At 40.7% G+C, this 20,843-nt stretch overlaps 2 protein-coding genes across 6 annotated transcripts in view; one reads left to right on the top strand and one right to left on the bottom strand.

Moving 5' to 3' along the window:
* The window catches only part of FOXM1 (forkhead box M1), a 98,823-nt gene that overhangs the window by 20,415 nt on the left and 57,565 nt on the right, over positions 1 to 20,843 (top strand). The gene's annotated exons all lie outside the window — the stretch shown is intronic.
* The window catches only part of TULP3 (TUB like protein 3), a 68,664-nt gene that overhangs the window by 10,580 nt on the left and 37,241 nt on the right, over positions 1 to 20,843 (bottom strand). For 2 of the 3 annotated variants that reach the window (XM_045781270.2, XM_045781271.2), the window contains exons 3-4: positions 11,621 to 11,780; positions 10,782 to 10,958 (exon numbers count right to left, since the gene is read on the bottom strand). In XM_045781270.2, coding sequence (XP_045637226.1) covers positions 10,782 to 10,958; positions 11,621 to 11,780 — 337 coding nt within the window. Of the gene's footprint in view, positions 1 to 10,781; positions 10,959 to 11,620; positions 11,781 to 16,923; positions 20,838 to 20,843 lie in introns of those variants that run through there. The other variant, XM_087855545.1, reaches the window with a different exon arrangement.

Here is a 20,843-nt window from a genome sequence, read left to right as displayed (position 1 = left end):
TGCTTCTTCCACTCCCACTCCCCCTGCCTGTGTTCCCTCTCTCGCTGGCTGTCTCTGTCTGTCAAATAAATAAATAAAATCTTAAAAAAAAAAAAAGAAAAGAAAAGAAGTATTGGCGAGGATGTGGAGAAATTGGAACCCTTGTGCATTGCTGGTGGCAATGTAAAATGGTGCAATCACTGTGGAAAACAGTACAGTGGTTCCCAAAACACTTAATACAGAAGTACCACATGATCCAGCAATTCCACTTCTGGGTATATACCGAGAGAATTGAAAACACAGACTCAGATACCTGTATACCAATGTTCACAGCAGCAGTATTCACAATATCTAAAAGGTGAAAACAGCCCAAATATCCATCAACTGATGAACAGATAGACAAACTGGTATATACATACAATGGACTATTACTCAGTTTTAAAAAGGAATGGAATTCTGACCCAGGCTACAGCCTGGATGAACCTCAAAGGACATTATGCTAAGTGGAATAAGCCAGTCACGAATATTTTTTTTAAAAAGGGACAAATATTGTTATGATTCCACTTATATGAGAAATCTAGAGTAGTCAAATTCACAGAGACAGAAATTTTGTAGAATAGTGGTTACGAGGGACACAGGGGACAGAACAGGGAGTTATTATTTAGCGATACGGAGTTTTATTATGGGAAGATGAAAAAGTTCTGGAGATGAATTGTGGTGATAGTTGCATAACAACGTGAATGTGCTTAATGTCACTGAACTGTACACTTAAAAATGGCGAAAACGGTAAATTTTATGTTACGTATATTTCACCGCAACTTAAAAAATTCGATGATCTATTGTTCTCTATCAGTTCCCTCTGTTTCTTTTTGTTTTCCAGCATTTTGTTCATCTCTTGTCTAGTTAACTAGAGTTGGGAATGTTTGAAATGCTATTACCTTGGATTTATGAAGCACCTTTTATAAAAAATTCAAAACTATCTGACTAAAAACGATTTTCTCATTTTATCCTCACATTTGTGTGAGTTTGAGGAAGAGACAGTGGTAGTCTTTCTTGTTTTGTTTCTTGTTTGTTTACGGAACATATCTAGGGCAGAACAGAGACATAAAATAAAGTGTGATGTATGTTGTAAGAGAAGGATGGTACTCAAATTTACATGTGGTGGTATCAGGCTCAGGGAGAATCATTTGCCCGAGAGAAAGAGGCAGGGCCAACACCGAAACTAAATTCCCTTTTCTCTTTAGAGGATAAAGTTACCCCCCATATCCAAATCATGAATTTACAAGTAGACTTAGCAACAAGCAGGGTGGCTTTTTTCTCCAAACCATTTCCTGCCCACAATCAGCCATCCACAGGAGGGACAACTATGACCTATTTTTACATAGTTCACAAATAAATTGGTATTAGCTTCGCTCAGGGACACCCAAGGATAAGACAAAGGCCAGTTAAAAAAATAATCTCAAATGAAAACATATATCCACACAAAAACTTATACATGAATGTTCATAGCAACATTATTCATAATAGCCCAAAGTGGAAATAACCCAAATGTCCATCAACTGATGAAGAGAGAAACAAAATGTGGCATATCCATCAATGGGATGTTAATTTGACAATAAAAAGCACTACGACATGGATGAACCTTGAAAACATTATGTTAAGTGAAAGGAGACAGTCATAAAAGACCTAGCATATGACTCTATTTATATGAAATATTCAGAATAGGCAAATCCACAGAGATGGAAAGTAAATTGGTAGTTGCCTGGGCTGAAGGGGTCGGAGGGAAATCGGCAGTGACTGCTAATGGGTATGAGGTTTCTTTTGGGAGTTGTGAAAATTTTCTAAAACTGATCGTAAGGATGACTGCAGACCTCTGTGAATAGATTTAGAACCACCGAATTGTTCACTGTTCACTTTGGTTTTTTTCTAATTTTATTTTTTTATTGGGATAAAATTGACATATAACATAATGATTCAATATTTGTATATATTGTGATATGATCACATTAAGTTTAGCTAACATCCCTCACCACACACACTACAAATTTTTTCTTTCCTTTTTTTAAATTTTTATTATAATCACCAGGTGCTCATCAGACAAGCACACTCCTTAATCCCCATCACCTATTTCCCATCCCCCACCAACCTCCCCTCTGGTAGCCATCAGTTTGTTCTCTATAGTTAAGAGTCTGTTTCTCGGTTTGTCTCTCTTTCTCTCTCTCACTCTTTTTTCCCTTTGCTCATTTGTTTTGTTTCTTAAATCCCACAGAAGTGAGGTCATACGGCATCTGTCTTTCTCTGACTGACGTACATCACTCAGCGCTATGCCCTCCAGCTCCATCCAAGTGATGGCAAATGGCAAGATTTCATTCTTTTTTATGGCTGCACAACAGTCCTATTATATATAATCATATAAAATATGAATATATATTCATATAATACATATATTCCAGATCTTACTTACCCATTCATCAATCGATGGACACTTGGGCTGCTTCCATATCTTGGCTATCATGAATAATGCTGCCATAAACTAGGGGTGCATGTATCCATTTGAATTAGCATTTTTGTATTCTTTGGGTAAATAGTCGTGCAATTGCTGGATCATAGGGTAGTTCTATTTTTAATTTTTTGAGGAAGTTAACTCCATACTGTTTTCCACAGTGGCTGCACCAGTTTGCATTCCCACCAACAGTGCCACATCCTTGCCAACACCTGTTATGTTGTTGATTGTAGCCATTCTGACAGGTATGAGGTGATATCTCATACGATTTTGATCTGCATTTCCCTGATGATGAGTGATGTTGAGCATCTTTTCATGTGTCTGTTGGCCATCTGGATGTCTTTGCAGAAATGTCCATTCACATCTTCTGCCCATTTTTAATTGGATTATTTGTTTTTTGGATGTTGAGTTTTACAAGTTCTTTATGTATTTTGGATACTAACCCTTTATTGGATGCGTCATTTGCAAGTATCTTCTCCCATTCCGTAGGTTGCCTTTTAATTTTGTTGATTGTTTCCTTTGCTGTGCAGAGCTTTTTATTTTGATGCAGTCCCAACAGTTTATCTTTGCTTTTGTTTCCCTTGCCTCAGGGCACTTATCTAGAAAAAAGCTGCTACAGTGGAGGTCAGAGAACTTACTCCTGCCTGTGTTCTTTTCTAGGATTTTTATGGTGTCAGGTCTCTCTTAGGTCCTTAATCCATTTTGAATTTACTTCTGTGATTGGTGTAAGAAAGTGGCCCATTTTCATTCTTTTCCATGTTGCTGTCCAGTTTTCCCAACGCCATTTGTTGAAGAGACTGTCTTTCCCATTGGATATTCTTTCCTGTTTTGCCAAAGATTAATTGACCATTTAATTGTGGGTTCATTTTTGGATTTTTCCATTCTGTTCCATTGATCCATGTGTCTATTTTGGTGCCAGTACCATACTCTTTTGATTACCACTGCTTTGTAATATAACTTGAAGTCCAGACTTGTGATGCCTTCAGCTTTGTTTTTCTTTTTCAAGATTGCTATGGTTATTCAGGGCCTTTTGTGGTTCCATACAAAGTTTAGGGTTGTTTGTTCTAGCTCTGTGAGAAATGCTGTTGGTATTTCAATAGGGATTGCATTAAATGTGTAGATTGCTTTGGATAGTATAGACATTTTAACAATATTTGTTCTTTCTAATCCCTGAGTATGGAATGTCTTTCCATTTCTTCGTGTCATTTTCAATTTCTTTCACCAGTGTTTTACAGTTTCCAGAGTACAGGTCTTTCACCTTTTGGTTAGGTTTATTCCTAGGTATCTTATTATTTTTGGTGCAACTGTAAATGGGATTGTTTTTTTAATTTCTCTTTCTGCTGCTTCATTACTGGTGTATAGAAATGCAACAAATTTCTGTACATTGACTTTGTGTCCTGTGATTTTATTCATTTATCAGTTCTAGCAGTTTTTTGGTGAAGTCTTATGGGTTTTCTACATATAGTAACATGTCATCTGCAAATAGAGAAAGTTTGACTTCTTCCTTACCAATCTGGATGCCTTTTACTTCTTTCTGCTGTCTGATTGCTGTGGCTAGGACTGCCAGTACTATGATGAATAAAAGGTGACGCTGGACATCCTTGGTTTTTTTTCCTGACCTTAGGGGAAAAGCTCTGTTTTTCCCCATTAAGGATGATGTTAGCTGTGGGTTTTTCATATATGGCCTTTATTATGTTGAGGTATATTCCCCCTGGATCCACTTTGTTGAGGGTTTTTATCATGAATGGATGTTGAACTTTGTCAAATGCTATTTCTGCGTCTACTGACATGATCGTATGGTTTTTTATCCTTTCTCTTATTGCTGTGATGTAGCATGTGGATTGATTTGCAAATATCGCCCTTGCAACCTAGGAATAAATCCCACTTGATCATGGTGAATGATTTTTTAATGTAGTGTTGGATTCAGTTTGCTAGTATTTTGTTGAGGATCTTGCATCTATGCTCATCAGAGATACTGACCTGTAGGTTTGGGGGATTGGGAGGCATCTTTATCTGGTTTTGGTATCAGGGTTATGCTGGTCTCACAGAATGAATCTGGAAGTTTTCCTTGCTCTCCTATTTTTTGGAGTAGTTTTTTTTTTCTTTTTTTAAGATTTTATTTATTTATTTGACAGAGAGAAAGCACAAGCAGGGGAAGAGACAGACAGAGGGACAGGGAGAAGCAGGCTCCCCACTGAGCAAGGAGCCCAATGTGGGACTTGATCCCAGGACCCCGGGTTCATGCCCTGAGCCGAAGGCAGATGCTTAACAGACTGAGCCACCCAGGTGCCCCTATTTTTTGGAATAGTTTGAGAAGAATAGGCATTAATTCTTCTTTAAATGTTTGGTAGAATACACTTGTGAAGCCATCTGGTCCTGGACTTTTGTCAGTAGCTTTTTTTTTTTTTTTAAAGATTTTATTCATTTATTTGACAGAGAGAGAGAGAGAGAGACAGCCAGCGAGAGAGGGAACACAAGCAGGGTGAGTGGGAGAGGAAGAAGGAGGCTCCCAGCAGAGGAGCCTGATGCGGGGCTCGATCCCAGAATGACAGGATCACGCCCTGAGCTGAAGGCAGACGCCCAACGACTGAGCCACCCAGGCGCCCCTATCAGTAGCTTTTTGATTACTGATTCCGATTATTGATTTTTTTGGCTACTTATTTTTCTGGTAATTGGGTCTGCTCAAATTTTCTATTTCTTCCTGTTTCAGTTTTGGTAAGCTACACGTTCCTAGGAATTTATCCATTTCTTCCAGGTTGTCCAATTTGTTGCCATACAGTTTTTCATAATATTCTCTTATAACTCTTTGTGTTTCTGTGGTGTTGGTTGTTATTTCTCCTCTCTCATTTGTGATTTTATTTGAACCCTTTCTCTTTTTTTCTTGACAAGTCTGGCTAGAGGTTTATCAATTTTATTGATTTTTTCAAAGAACCAGCTCCTAGCTTCATTGATCTGTTCTATTGTTTTTTTCTGGGTTATCCTTTATTTCTGCTCTAATCTTTATTATTTCCTTCCTTCTGCTAGTTTTAGGGGTTGTTTGTTGTTGTTGTTGTTGTTGTTCTTTTTCTAGCTCCTATAGATGTAAGGTTAGGTTGTGTATTTGAGGTTTATCTTGCTTCTTGAAATAGGCCGGTATTGCTATAAACTTGCCTCTTAGAATTGCTTTTGCTGCATCCCAAAGGTTGTGAACCACTGTGTTTTCATTTCCATTTATTTCCATGTACTTTTAAATTTCTTCTTTCATTTCCTGGTTGACCCATTCATTGTTTAGTAGCATGTTGTTTAACTTCCATGTATTTGTGGTCTTTCCAGAAATTTTTTTCTTGTGGTTGACTTCTAGTTTCATACCATTGTGGTCAGAAAAGATGCATGGTATGACTTTGATCTTTTTGAATTTGTTGAGGCTTGTTTTGTGGCCTAATATGTGATCTATTCTAGAGAATGTTCCATGTGCATTTGAAAAGAATGTGTATTCTGCTGTCTTAGGATGGAATATTCTGAATATATCTGTGAAATCCATCTGGTCCACTGTCTCATTCACAGCCACTGTTTCCTTCTTGATTTTGTGTTTGGATGATCTGTCCATTGATATAAGTGGGGTGTTAAAGTCCCCTATTATTGTATTATTTTCATTTAGTTCTTTTATGTTTGTTGTTAACTGTTTTATGTATTCGGTGCTCCCATGTTGGGTGCATAAATATTTAGAATTGTTATATCATCTTGTTGGATTGTCCCCTTTATGATCATATAGTGTCCTTCTTTGTCTCTTGTTACAATCTTTGTTTTGAAGTCTATTTTGTCTGACATAAGTATGGCTGCTGTGGCTTTCTTTTGACATCCATATGCATGAAAAATTTTCTCTATTCCCTCACTTTCAATCTATAGGTGTCTTTAGGTCTAAAATGAGTCTCTTGTAAGCAGCATATGGATGGGTCTTGTTTGTTTGTTTTTTTTTTATCCATTCTGTCACCCTATGTCATTGATTGGAGCATTTAGTCCATTTACACTCAAAACTAATTATTGATAGATGTGTATTTATTGCCATTTTATTACTTGTTTTGTGGTTGTTTCTGACAAATCCTTTCTGAAGGATTTGTCTAATCCTTTCTTGTCTTTCTCCCTTTCACGGTTAGCTGGTTTTCTTTAGTGATATATTTGGATTTCTTTCTCTTTATTCTTTGCAATATTTATTAGTGGTTTTTGATTTGTGGTTGCCATTAGGTTTGTATATAATATCTTCTGCATATAACAGCCAATATTAAGTTGGTGGTTAAGTTTGAAACCATTCTTTATTCCTCTCCTCCCCTCATTTTAGATATATGGTATCATATTTTATTTCCTTTTATTTTGTGAGTTCCTTGACTGATTTTTTACAGAAATATTCATTTTTACTGCTTTTGTGTTTCCTACCCTCATACTGTCATTTTTGGTCTTTCCACTCAAGAGTCCCCTTTAATATTTCTTGCAAGGCCGATTTAGTGATCACAAACTTCTTTAGTTTTTGTTTGTCTGGGAAACTCTTTATCTCTCCTATTCTGAAAGATAGCCTTGCTAGATAAGAGTATTCTTGGCTGCAGGCTTTCCCCAATTCAGCACCTTGAATATATCATGCCACTCCTTTCTGGCTTGGAAAGTGTCTGCTGAAAAAATCCGCTGAATATCTTTATGGGGTTTCCTTTGTACGTAAGCGTCTTCTTTTGCCTTGCTGCTTTTATTTATTTATTTTTTTAGATTTATTTGTTTATTTGAGAGAAAGAGAGCAAGTGAGGGAGTGAGCGTACAGGGAGGAGGGGCAGAGGGAGAGGGATTGTCTCAAGCAGACTCCATACTGAGTGCAGAGCCTGACACAGGGCTCGATCTCACGACCCCGAGGTCATGACCTGAGCCAAAACCAAGAGTCCACCACTCAACTGACTGCACCACCCAGGGGCCCCTGCCTTGCTGCTTTTAATATTTTTTTCTTAATCACTATATTTTTCCATTTTAATTACAATATGTCTTAGTGGGGCTCTGTTTTTGTTGGGGTGCTCTGTGCCTCCTGGATGTAGATATTTGTTTCTTTCCTCAGATTAGGGAAATTTTCAGCTATTATTTCCTCAAATAAATTCTCTGCCCCCTTTTCTCTCTTCTTCTTCTTCTGGGACTCCTATAATACGAATGTTACTAGATGGAGTCACTGAGTTGCCAAAGTCTATACAGTGTTCCATAATTCTTTTTTCTCTCTCTTGATTATTTTCTGTTCCTGTCTCTTAAGTCATTGATTTGTTCCTCCGCTTCTTCTAGCCTGCTGTTCATTCCATCACTTTCCTCTCACTTTCCAAGCCAATTGCTTTGGGGATTTGTTTTCCTGTGTGTTAGTCTGTCTCTTGCCCTTTTCCATGACTGCAGCTCCATCCCCACCACAGCAGTCATCATCCATTTCTCTCCGAAACCGTGTCTCCACACTTCCTACCTTCTTCAATGTGGCCTCTTCTCTACCTTTAGTTGGGAGTATGTTCTGCCAGTCTTCAGGTCAATTTCTGGGGTATTCAGGATGATCTGATAGTTATCTAGTTGTATTCATGGGGCGAGGTAAGCCCAGGGCCCTCCTACTCTGCTGCCATCTTCCCCTCCCACACCCACTGTTCACTTTAAATGGGTGAATAGTATGGTATGTTAATTATATCGCAATAAAACTATTCTAAAAAAATTATTTTGTGAAGGACATTTTTTCTTTTGTTTTCTAAAATGTTAAGCTTTTGTTCTTTTGTAGCAAAAAGGCGTAAAACTTCACAATCATGGATATTTTCACTTAGTACTATGTTTGCAAATGCCATTTTTATACCAAGAACTCAGCTTATGTGAATATGTGTCTTAAGATGGAGATCAAAAATTTCTCCCAAACTTGTAGAAAAACCAAACTGGACCCACTTAAGGGACATAATCTGCCAAACTGACACATCGTAGATCTTAATCAAGAAAATGCTCAATGGGTTTTATGGTCAAGATGCAACTTGTTGAGATGTAAAAAGGCATTAATCCATCTGGTACCAAAAAGCCAGTTCTTAGGAAAGACAACACAGCAGTCACTTTATAGGTGAAAGGGGACAACTCAGTATTTACAGTAAGGGATATAGAACTAGACTAAGAATCAGAAAATCTAGGTCTGCCACTACTCAGCTCGATGCCTTGGTGATACTTAGCTTCTGGTTCAACAAAGGCTGTCTTTGCTCTGACTCCTCCACATCGTTCACTTTCTTTTGTCGTAATAACAGTGGTAGTAAAATACTAGGGAAGTGCCACAATCACATTCCACTTACACACAGAGAAACAGAGGCAGAGGAAAGTGAAGCTGTGATCCCCCTTTCCCAGCCAGATGTGGCAGAGTTGAGATTCAGAACCAAGCAGGAACCCGAGTTTCAGAATTATGCTCTGACCCCCTTCACCACAGCCGCTGGCACACCCTGTGCTCCCACCACCTGTCCTGGTTTTCACAACATATCACGATTTTATACCCAATGCCTTTGCACATGTTCTTTCTTCCTCCCAAGTTTGTCACCTTACCAGCAGTGTGACCAAGGACAAATTACTTAGCCTGAGAGGCTACATATAATTACATATGTAATACATATAACTTTCTTACATGTAAATGGACAGACTAATATATATGAACGCCTCAAAGAACTGTTACAAATATTCAAGTTTATTTATTTACTTTTTTAGTAATCTCTACACCCAACGTGGGGCTTGAACTCACGACCCCGAGATCAAGAGTCAAATGCTCTTCCAACTGAGCCAGCCAGGCGCCCCTAGAAATTTTAAATTAATTGGGATAATGTATGTCAAGTGCCTGACATACGAGAGACACTCAAAATGTCGGTGTGCAACTGCTCTGAGAGATGCAGTGGTACACAGGACACCATGCGTTTCTCCTGGCTCAGCTTGAACCCCAGCTCCTTGTCCCTTCTCATTGCCCTGGCAATGTAATTCTGTTTCTCCCGGGTTTTTACTCTTGCATATACCACATTATAACTCTAGGTTAGGCCACCAGCCAAAACATCTTCTCCCTAAGCTTTCCTGCTTCCACACTTGCCCACCCACCTCCAATTAATTATTTATGGTGCAGGGTAATTTTTCTCAATTTTCCCATTAAGCCCAAATCTGCTGATAATATTCCTCAGGTTAAATTCCCTCATAGGTTCCAGTTACTCTTCAAATAAAGTCCAAATTCCCAATATGGCCTACACTGGCCTATATAATCAGAGCCCAATTACCCCTCCAGGCTCACCTCTCTAGTCCCTCTTCCCACCTCACCTGCTCACAATGTATGCTCCAGCCATTCTGAACTGGCCAGTTCCTCCTCCTGTACCAGGCTGTAGCTCAGACATCAGTTTCTCTGGAAAGCTTTCCAAACCTTCAGCTCTGGGTTAGGTACCCCTCTCAATGCTCTCTTGGCTATTTAAGTACATGATGCCTCAATTAGAATAAACACTTCAGGAGGGCAGGAACCTTGTTTACTACTGTAACCTACATGCCTATAACAATGCCTAATATACAGTATATACTCAATACGTATTTTCTAAATGAATGAATATGTGAATCTGTTTGAATGTACATCTGTTCTACCATTCTCTGGCAGAATCTCCTGATTCACACAGCCCAGGCCCTATAATGTCTACCTATCACTAAGTAGGTACCCAACAAATATTTATTCATGACTGGTTTCAGTCTTCTCATCTGAAAAGGGGACACTTAATTTCTTCCCACTAGAAAATCATTTTTCTAAGAAGGAAAGAAAACTGCAAGAGATCTCTGAAATGTACAGGAATATCTTTGGAAGTGGTAACTCCAACTGGCAGAAAGTAGGCTCTAGTGAGAAAAGTATTAGCCTAAGTATATCTTGATCCAATTTGTGTTTCTCTTCAGCCACTACTTCTCTTTCCCCTTATCACTAGATCCACAAAAACTTGAAATGGAGGCCAAGTAGGGGTGTTGAGTGGCAACTTTGTCAAAAGAAGGCAGTGGGAACTAAAAATAAAATGTCAAAAACAAATAGTCACATATAGTAGCTAATGCTGCTGATAATTTATCTGTAATTATCTTATTTTTCTCAGGCAATAGGGTAAATACTACCATGGTTGACAATAGTCAATTCTCAGATGTCAAAGATGCCTAATACTGTCACCTCTGTAAAGCCATAATCTATACTCCAAGCAATTCTGAATCATCTAGATTGTTAACTGACAATGAAACAAAGGAAAGGAAAAGATTATATGCGGCTAAGATGATTAACTGCCTTACAATCATTACCAATCCTCACCATGTTTTTGGAGAATTTCCTGGAGATCTGGCTTGGACACAGTCTCCAAAGTGCTTTCCCCATCAACACTTCCTTCGGTATCCTCTTCTGTAGCAGAAGAGCCTACTGAGAGAACATGAAGTTTGGTTTCCAAATCTTGAGCATCTGGCTTCAAGAAGGCAGCTGGACCATCAATGCCTAGGGTCCAAAAGAGAGGAAAAAAGAGGGAAGTATTATCTCTGATTTGGCTGGCTGGTTTCGGTGTATGTGCTCAGAATTAAGAACCACCCAAGCATTTCACTTCTCCTTCCTGAACATCCACGCGGACGTTTGTTAATAGAGTAACTCACACCAGTGTTCATTTTATTAACATGTTCTGAGTGTTACTAAATAAAATATACTTGATGTTACGCTTTAGAAACTAAAGAATGAGAGCGTGAAAACAAAGTAGGTCTGCCAAAGTTCAGGTCCTGTCTAAGTCAACAGCTCACCACCTCACGTGGTCCATTGAGTCCTATCGGGAGACTGGGTGCTCTCTACGACTCCTGGCGTCATGGTTAACTCTGCCATGATGCGACAATCAAGACTGTAAGTTCCTCAAATAGGCCCTTCTGGACTAACTCATTTGGCAATGAAAACAACCCAGTTCTAGGACGGACACAAACTTCAAAGATCCTCCACTGATTAAACCATTGCTTTTATTGTAACTCAAAGACCCAGAACGTGATCATGAAAATTTACGAAGGTACCTAGTAACGATGCTAATATTGTCCCTCTGGTCCATCTGAGAATCTTCCTGCCTTCTCCTAGGTTTATGAAAACTGTACCCATGTGGGAAGAGATGCTGCCTAAACACACACCATGCAGGATGACATCGTTCTGTGGGGTGTGAGGTTCCACCAAAGGAGTTTGCTCCTCGCCACCTCTTGGCTTTGATCGACGTAGCCTTGCTTCTGGATTTGGCTGTACCATGAGTGGCTCAAGGCGTTTTTTTCTCTGCTTCTTCTCCAGCAGTGCTCTCTAGGGGAAAAAAAATGTGGTATGATAGCTAGGAGAGTTATGACAAGACCTACCTGCTTCGAACATCTACAGTTTTTCACTAATCCTCACAAACCTCTTGTAAACTAATTTATCCTGCTTGAGACATGGGAAAATTGAGGCACAGAAAGGGACAAGGATTCACTCGTTTTGTTTAATAAATATTTACCAAATACCTTTAAAGATCTATTTAAAATGATACAAATGCACTTCTAGCCTAGCTGAGGCCATGATCCAAGTTTATTTAAAATATTTATAGTAATTATCATATTATTATCCAAGCACGGTCACCAGTTTAAAATGTATAAACACTTATGCATAGGGGAAAAGGTGAAGAAATGCAGTAATGATGATTACTTTGGGGTGCAGAATATGGCTTTTCCCCCTTTTTGTAGTTTTCTATATTTTTTCCTAAATTTTCCTACTTTTATGATTGAAAGAAAAAATAAAACCTATTATCCTCTAAACCTCAACTTATTTTCCTATTTTAATCAGCTACAGAGTAGTAAGTTTTGCTTTCTTGCTCGTTTTTACATAATTAGAAATCAAACAAATCTGGGCCAAGGATAAAAAGGGAAAAAAATTACAGTTGGAACATTCCAAATAGAAAGCAATCAACACTGGGGCTAAAAATGACATAGAGACTATGGCATCAAGGAAAGTCAGGGGAAAAAGCATGAGAGACTATGAGGAAAAAATCTAACAAGATGAAAAGGAAGGTACTAGCACATACATTATTTTTAAGCTTTGGCAAATAAGAGCTTATAACACCTGGAAATTATTATGGATCCGGGATATTTCAGAATAAGAAAGTGCCAAACTCCAAGCTAAAAAATTAAGCCATGATTCTAAAGCAAAGATATTATAACCTACTTCATTGTTTCTTAGGCAAAAAGCTATCTACTTACTTTTTTTCATTGATACAGCTTTTAAAAAGTGCTACAAGAAAAAAGAGTCACTCCAAGGTTTGAGACTATCAGTAGGAAAGGAAATATGTTTTTCCTCAATGGGGCTGACGAAAGCTTGTGGATTCATTCAAAGGACATGGAAGAAACAGAAGTATTCTTTGCCCAACCTTGTGAATAAGAAAAAAGACTAGGGAGCTAAGATAATGTGCCCAAACAGACTATCCTATCAAGAAAGAGTAAAGGTTAGGGCAAGCTGGGAAGGAATAATTGAAGTTTCTGAGATTATTTTGAAACTCATGAATTAATATGAATAGATGGACCTTAATGTAACAGGAACAGGAAATATACAAACGGCTATGATGAGCTTCTCCCCACAGAACTGGCTGTTGTGTTCTTCTAACCCAAAGCAACTTGAAGTCTCACATAGGGGATGTGCTGAAGAGATGGGAAATATGAAACATAGAAACATGAGAAACCCCCATCTGCTCTATGTGGCCAGTTATCTAGCCTTGTATAGTCTCATAACTGGCAACAACAGAGGGAGCAAAAACACAGGCCACAGCTAATCCATTTTGTTAACATATGTGAAGTACAATGTTCTATGGAAAAGGGGACATCTGGGGTGCCTGGGTGGCACAGTTGGTTAAGTGCCCGACTCTTGATTTTGGCTCAGGTCATGATCTCAGGGTAATGATATGGAGCCCAGCATCAGGCTCCATGCTCAGTGTGTGGTGGGGGAGGTCTGCTTAAGATTCTCTCTCTCCCTCTGCCCCTCCCCCCACTTGTACTCCCTTCCTCCCTCCCCCCCTCTCAAGAAAGAAAGAAAGATAGAAAAAAGAAAGAAAGAAAGAAAGAAAGAAAGAAAGAAAGAAAGAAAAGAAAAGAAAAGAAAAGAAAAGAAAAGAAAAGGAAAGGAAAGGAAAGGAAAGGAAAGGAAAGGAAAGGAAAGGAAAGAAAAAAGAAAAGGAAGGGAAAGGGAAAAGAGAAGAAGTATTGGTCCAGAAAAGGGGGGCCAAAGAACAACAATTTGGCAGAGTTTATCCAACCCGTCCAAAAACAGAGAAATGCTGACACTAGTAGACAAGAGTATTCAATTTACTAGGAGAGCTTATTCACTTTGTGGACAAGAAACTACGTAAGACTTCTTCGTGGCTTTGATGAAATGTCCCTCGGCACTACTAATTCTATTTCCCCAGATACCCTGCTTACCAATCAGCCATCTACTTGTCAATTAAGTTCTTAGGTATCATATTTCCAGGAACAGGGAATCATGACCAGCAGAGATGAACATATACTGGCAAATCCGGAGTTCTCATTGTAAATTAATAGTGCCCGGTTTCATAATTGACTGTTGTGAATTTGACTAGCGGGAGTTTGTGCCCAAGGACCTGGTTACATTTAGGTTCACCGACAAAACCAAGTTTTTAGGCCCGTAAAGGACGGACTAGACTCTCAGCCACAGAGATCCTGCGAATGCATCTGGTGAAGCCGTTCTCCATCAACTTCGATACTGGTCAAACTCATTTAGATCAACCACCTGAGGGAAAACAACTAACAAACCCCCGTAGATTTGAACTGTGAACCCCAGGGCTAAAGCTACCACGTTACAGCACTAAATATATCCCACAATTGTCCAAATTTGTAAACAAGAGAAAAATCATAAAATATCTACCAAATTGCCATCTTGGTGAAAAGTGTCGCCTGATTTAGCATTCTAATCACCCTTACATAGCTTGGATGAGGGAGAAGGTAGGTGTTGATTGAGATTCTAGGCGGCAATGTCAATTCACATTTCATTTACGTTTTACCCGCCCTAAAAAGCTGTCAACGAGGCCTCATCAACAACGTTAAAGGAAAGACGGGCAGTCAGGAAGAGAGCTGCAGGTGACTGTTGGATGCCGTAAGCGCAACCAAAATATTGCTTTCAGGACTGTGTCACATAAGCCTTTAAATGTCCCAATTCCCTTGGAAACTGAATAACTCAAAGAATCCATCTTCTCCAGAATGTGGTGGTACGTCCTATTATCATTCAGGGAGCAAAATACTGAATGGTAATTCCAAAATAAGTGAGGAAAGAAGGAGAGTAGATGGGGGGGGGCAGGGATTCTGACAAAGGGCTTCATTTTATAAAATAATAAAGCTCAGGCAAGCCTCAAATTAATGAGAGCGTGACATCACTCATTCTCACTTTTCCACAAAGACTCCCTAGAGCTGGTGGGGTGGTTACAGTGTGACGCCCCTGGAATAGACTGGCTGACCACCAGGTAAAGATCAGAACGGCTGCCCGTGATCTAACAGTTTGGCTAAAAATAACTAATCTTCCTGGCCCACAAAGTGAGATCATAAGAAGACAAGGCCAAAATTTTTAAATCACACTTCTTAAAATATCAATTCAGTACACCGAAGACCACCTCTCTTAGAATGATAGGTTCAAACAGATGGGCAACCTGACCCAAAAGGACTGCGTTGTATTTCAACCCATTGTCCAGCAGATGGCATAGATGTTCTTCACTTAAAGTGCGTCTGCGTCTGAGGAACATCTCTGGAGGAGCCTAAAAATCTTCACAACCTGTCCCAGCTAAGGTGTCCACATACCCAGAAAAAAATGAGTACCCAAGTGAAACTAGTAAAAATAAAAGTAAAATACGCCCAGTGAGAAAGAGTATCTTTTCAATAAATGGTGCTTGGGATAACTGGGTATCCCCACGCAAAAGAATGAAGTTGGAACCTCATCTCACACCATACATAAAAATTAACTCAAAACAAATCATAGGAAGTGTAAGACTCTTAGAGGAAAACACAGGGGCAAGTCTTTATAACCTTGGGTAGGCAATGGTTTCTTAGATATGACACCAAAAGTGCAAGAGACAAAAGAAAAAATCAACTGAAACTCTATGCTGAAAATGATACCATCAAGAAAGTAAAAAGACAACCCACAGAACTGAAGAAAATATTTACAAATAATATTTCTTTTTTTTTTTAAGATTTTATGTATTTATGTGACAGAGAGACAGCCAGTGAGAGAGGGAACACAGCAGGGGAGTGGGAGAGGAAGAAGCAGGCTCCCAGCGGAGGAGCCCGATGTGGGACTCAATCCCGGAACGCCGGGATCACGCCCTAAGCCAAAGGCAGACGCTTAACAACTGCGCTACCCAGGCGCCCCTACAAATAATATTTCTGATAAGGAACCTGGATCAAGGCTATATAAAGAACGCTTAGAATTTAACAACAAAAAGACAATAACCCAATTTAAAAATGGGTTTTCTCCATTTCTCCACGCCTCCAAAGAGAACATACAAAGAGCCACTGAGTACGTTTTAATGCTCCACATCGTTAGGCATTAGGGAAATGCAAATCAAGACTACAGTGAGATACCACTTCGTACCCACTAAAATAGCTATAATCAAAGACAGACAATAATAAGTGCTGGCAAGGATGTGGAGAAACGGGGCCAAAGACATGGCTGGTGGGATGTGTACAATGGTTCAGTGATGTTGGAGAACAGTCTGGCAGCTCCTTAACATGTGAAACAGAGAGTTACCCTATGACCCAGGAACTGCCCTCCTGTTACCCAAGGTATATTAGGTGTGCCTTGGGATACCTATACTTAGAAACACCAGCCAAGAGACACGAAAGCATCTCCGCACAGAAACTTGTACACGAATACTCAGAGCAGCATCACCGGTAATAGCCAAAGAGTGAAAATCACCCAAATGTCCGTCAACTGATGAATGGATAAACAGGATGTGGTGTAGCCACAACTAGGAATGTTATTCAACAATAAAAAGGCCTGAGGCACTGACAGAGGCGACAACACGGTTGAATCTCTTCCCAAACGACCACGTATTGTATGATTCCATTTGATACAAGGTCTAAAAATCATTAGTGCACTTTAAGTGGGTATATATTTACAGTCTGTGAATTTGATCTCAATAAAGCTGTTCAAAACCCTATACTGGACAAAAATAGCCATGTGCAAATTATCTGTAAACCTAGGATTTCCGAACATTAAAACCTAAGATTATACTATGAGGGGAAAAAAGACAGATATGAAAGAAACTAACCTACTCAGTACTACTGAAACCCGGACGATGAAAGAATGAGTTAAGAGAAGGGAAAAGGTCTGTGTGGAAATAGGGTAAGCTAAAACTTACAGCGAGAGTTACCTAGTGTGTCTAGTACCATCCAAGGCAGGAGTGGCCCGGTCAGATACTCACCTATCTCATTCCGTCGGCGGGTGTATCCCCTTAGTAGAAATGAATTAATTATACGATTACACAATGATATTTACCATAAATATCATTTTACAAATTCCATTTGCTCTGATTTCAAACTCACCAGGCCACTTCTCTAATTGTAAACTTGCCACACACTTATCTGACAGGGCTGTGATGACAGCTGACTCTCGTACAGAGTACATTAGAAATTAGTAAATTAATCCCCTGGTTTAGACTCATCACTTACCATATTGGTTAGTATGAACCAATCCTCATGAGACTTATAAACTTTGGCTACTTTTAGCAAACTTTCTCAGCCTACAAAGTTCATGACCAATGACTCTCAACCATGGGGACATTCCCACAACAGGACTCCTAAGAGGTTAATCTACTGTATACTTCAGGCAGAGGTGGGGAGAGTAAGGTTCCCTAGCCTCTCCCACCTCCACTGACTATCACTCCTACATTAAACCACTGTCATGGACATGAGAGTGCATGGTCTCGGATAGGATGGCATGCCCTGGACTGAGAGCCTTCCACCAAGATCCTACCAGCCTCTGAGGCCCAGACTGAGCAGCAGCCTAGCCTTCCTCAGGGTATCTCCATCTCAGCTCTAACTTCCATACTCTCAGATCCTCACATTCTATTATGTGATCCAGCCTGAGCTCACTTTACAGATGAAATAGTGGGACCCACAGAGTTTAAGAATCTTACCTAAAATCACACAGCTAATTAACAGCAGAGTAAGAATCGGAACCAAAGTCTTGGGATTCCCAGCCCAACGTTTTATTCCTCCTGTAGTGCTGCCATTTGAATGCTCAGCTTGCCTGTGTGGAAAGTCCCTTACCCCCTGCTGAGCAAGCTCCTTCTCACGCCTGAGGCATGCTTCTGGCCCTTCCAGTATTCTCACAGGCTATTTCACACCCACATTTACACATCAGACTTTTTGAATTTGAAAAAATTCCTATAAAATTTTATATCTGTACATTCATTGACTACCTCTGCTAGAATACATTAGAAGTCAGTGACAGTCTCCAGGGGCGCCAGGGTGACTCAGTCAGTTAAGTGTCTGGCTCTTGATTTCAGTTCAGGTCATGATCTTAGGGTCATGGGATCCAGCCCCACGTCAGGCTCTGTGCTGGGCATGGAGCCTGCTTAAGATTCTCTCTCTCCCTCTTCCTCTGCCCCATACCACCTCCCTCAAAAAAAAAAAAAAAAAAGTCTGGGATGCCTGGGTGGCTCAGTCAGTCAAGCATCTGCCTTCGGCTCAGGTCATGACCTTGGGGTCCTGGGATTGAGTCCCACATCAGGCTCCTTGCTCAGTGGGGACCCTGCTTCTCCCTCTGCCTGCTGTTCCCTCTGTGCTCTCTCTCTTGCACTCTCTCTCTCTGACAAATATATAAATAAAACCTTAAAAAAAAAAAGTGACAGTTTCCAGTAAAGAAATAAGCCAAGTAGAAGAAAGACTTTTCATCAATATCTTTTCAGTGTTATTGGAATCTTTACCATATGCTTTTATCGCCCATATAAAAACATAATTTTGAAAAAGCTGTGCCATAAAAGGCTTACAAAATCCCAACATGCACATATCACATGCAGCATTCTCACTGAAAAGAATAAAAATTACCAAATATCTGGGCCACCTTTTATTTTTTTCCAATGTTAGAAAGGCTTGTTTATTTCACACCCTTCACCTGACAACTTTACAGATGCTAGGTGGTTCTCTGCTCAGAAGCAGCCCATCCCGTGGAGAACGCTGAGACAGCCACCTGTCATTGCTTAGAAGTTTGTTGCCATTTTCCTGCAAGGCTACGAAAAACTAGATTTGCTTAAAATGTCCCTCAGTCTCTTTAGAAAGATTTTATTTTATTTATTTTTGGAGAGAGAGAGTGCAGTAGGGGGGAGAAGGAGAGGGAGGGAGAGAATCTCAAGCAGTCTGCTGAGCACTAGCTTGACCTCACAACCCTGAGATCATGATCTGAACTGAAATCAAGAGTTGGACGCTCAACCGACTAAGCTCTCGGGCGCCCTTCCCTCAGTCTCTTTTAAAGGAAGCCAGCTGGAGGGAAGCTACAGCTGCCCTATTAACCTCAGCAGTGATTTCGAGGAAGTCTATCTATAAAAAGCACTACGGCCAGGCTCCCCTGGGACAGGTCACCCATGCCAGGGTCTCCAGCCTTTGGAGCCCAAGCACCCTGGGGATCACTAAGCCTGGAAATGGATTTTACCAACACACACCGAGATGCAGGTGCCAGGCTGGTGGGGGCGCCGGCCTTCCCTGTGTGGAAGGTGGGCTCTGCATACCCAGCTGTGCAGCCATTCCCGCGGGGGCCCACGGACAGGCAAGCTCTGTCCTGTGTGTGTCACCTGGACGCAGGGAGAGCCCGGGGCAGCTGGGGCCCAGAGGGCTGGGCCCAGGGGTCTCTGCCCTCACTGGCCAGCCCTCTGGGGCCCTTGCAGGGATTGGGGAAGGGGTGAAGAAGCTGTGATTGTCATGTGCCCAGTCAGGCAGCTCTGGACTGGCTGTGGCCCCCACTCTTATTCAGACGTTGAAGCCAACTGAGGTAGGCAGCTGGAGTGCCCCAGATGCTCCTCTCCTCTCACTTCAGGACACAGCCCATGAGGCGGGCCAGGGGCCTGAGCAGACGATGGAGGCCATCATGGCCACTTAGAAGCCAGAGGTCTCCTACGGTGGCAAAGACTTGCATACAGAGGATCCCTGAAGACCACTGGGCAACGCTCCCCTTCCAGGCACAGGTGAGGAGGCCGAACCCCACCAGCTGGTGATTGGAGTGGCAGTGGAACGGGACGAGAGTCCCTAGATTAGCGCCATGGCCACAAAAGACTTCGTAGGTGCCATGCGGGGGCGGCCGTACAGGAGCAGGAGCGCCAGAGCCTTCCAGGGGTGGGCATGGCATTCCGACCCGCCAGGGCCTCGCCCTACAGAGGGTAGCCCCGCACATCCCTGCACACCATGCAGAGACCTCTCTCCCAGTTTTTAAGGATTCCACCTTGAAAGCAACTTACTATACTACAAGTCCCCTTTTTAATTCCAACATTAGCATAAGTAAGAAAAAACTTTAGAGGTATGTTTAGGCACCTACAGAGTCCCACTTTGTTAATGATCCTACCTAGGTAGACTCAAGCTATAGAATGTCCTGAATTAAATAACATGCATACGAAACTGCAAATGGGAAAGCAACGGACGTTGGATATAGGTTCTAAGCTGACTAATAACGATTATCATAGCAAATAACGATGTACAACTGTTCATTTATTTCTTTCTTCTCTCAAATATTTAGTGAAGGATTAGTATGTGCCCAGCCCTACGCTAGGAACTTCTGATATAATAATCATCATAAACCAACTTGGCTCCAGTTCTCATGGAGCTTACCCTCGTGGAGGAAACAAACATAAATCAAATCACTGAAAAACAGAATTAATATGTAACTGAAAACTGGGACTGGTATTGTGAAGAAAATTGTGCTGTAAGCAGTTGAGGTTTCTAAGCAGCCAGTAGCATGTTCAGATCTGCATTTTAGAATAAGAAAAAAATCTTGTACTTAAATGAAATTACAGTGCAGACAGGTATGTAAGGCAGCAGGACCAAATTACTACATAGAAATATAGTGTTAACATTCTTCTCATTCTTAGGAGAGGTGCCAAGGAATTTTCAGTGATTAGAAATCCAAGGCCATTTTTATGGCTGTGCTCCTGGAAGCACTTTGGTCTTGCCAGAGCCCAGGGCCTTGGTTCAGCAAATACTACCTCCAGACACTGCTTAGTAACATCAAAGCCTTTTCCTCTCCTGTCTTCTTTCCGTGACCCTGCCAAGACTTCAGAGTCAAGACTCTCAGCATCATGGTCAGTATAGCTGCCCACTTATTGCAAAACAGGAGGGAGACTCCTGATTTACTCAC

The sequence above is a fragment of the Ursus americanus genome, chromosome 25 (assembly GCF_024610735.1).
Source record: "Ursus americanus isolate L20-20 chromosome 25, mUrsAme1.1.p, whole genome shotgun sequence".
In the NCBI taxonomy this organism is placed as follows: domain Eukaryota; kingdom Metazoa; phylum Chordata; class Mammalia; order Carnivora; family Ursidae; genus Ursus; species Ursus americanus.
The sequence above is the reverse complement of the archived record's forward strand: the minus strand, read 5'-3'. Positions and strand labels throughout refer to the sequence as shown.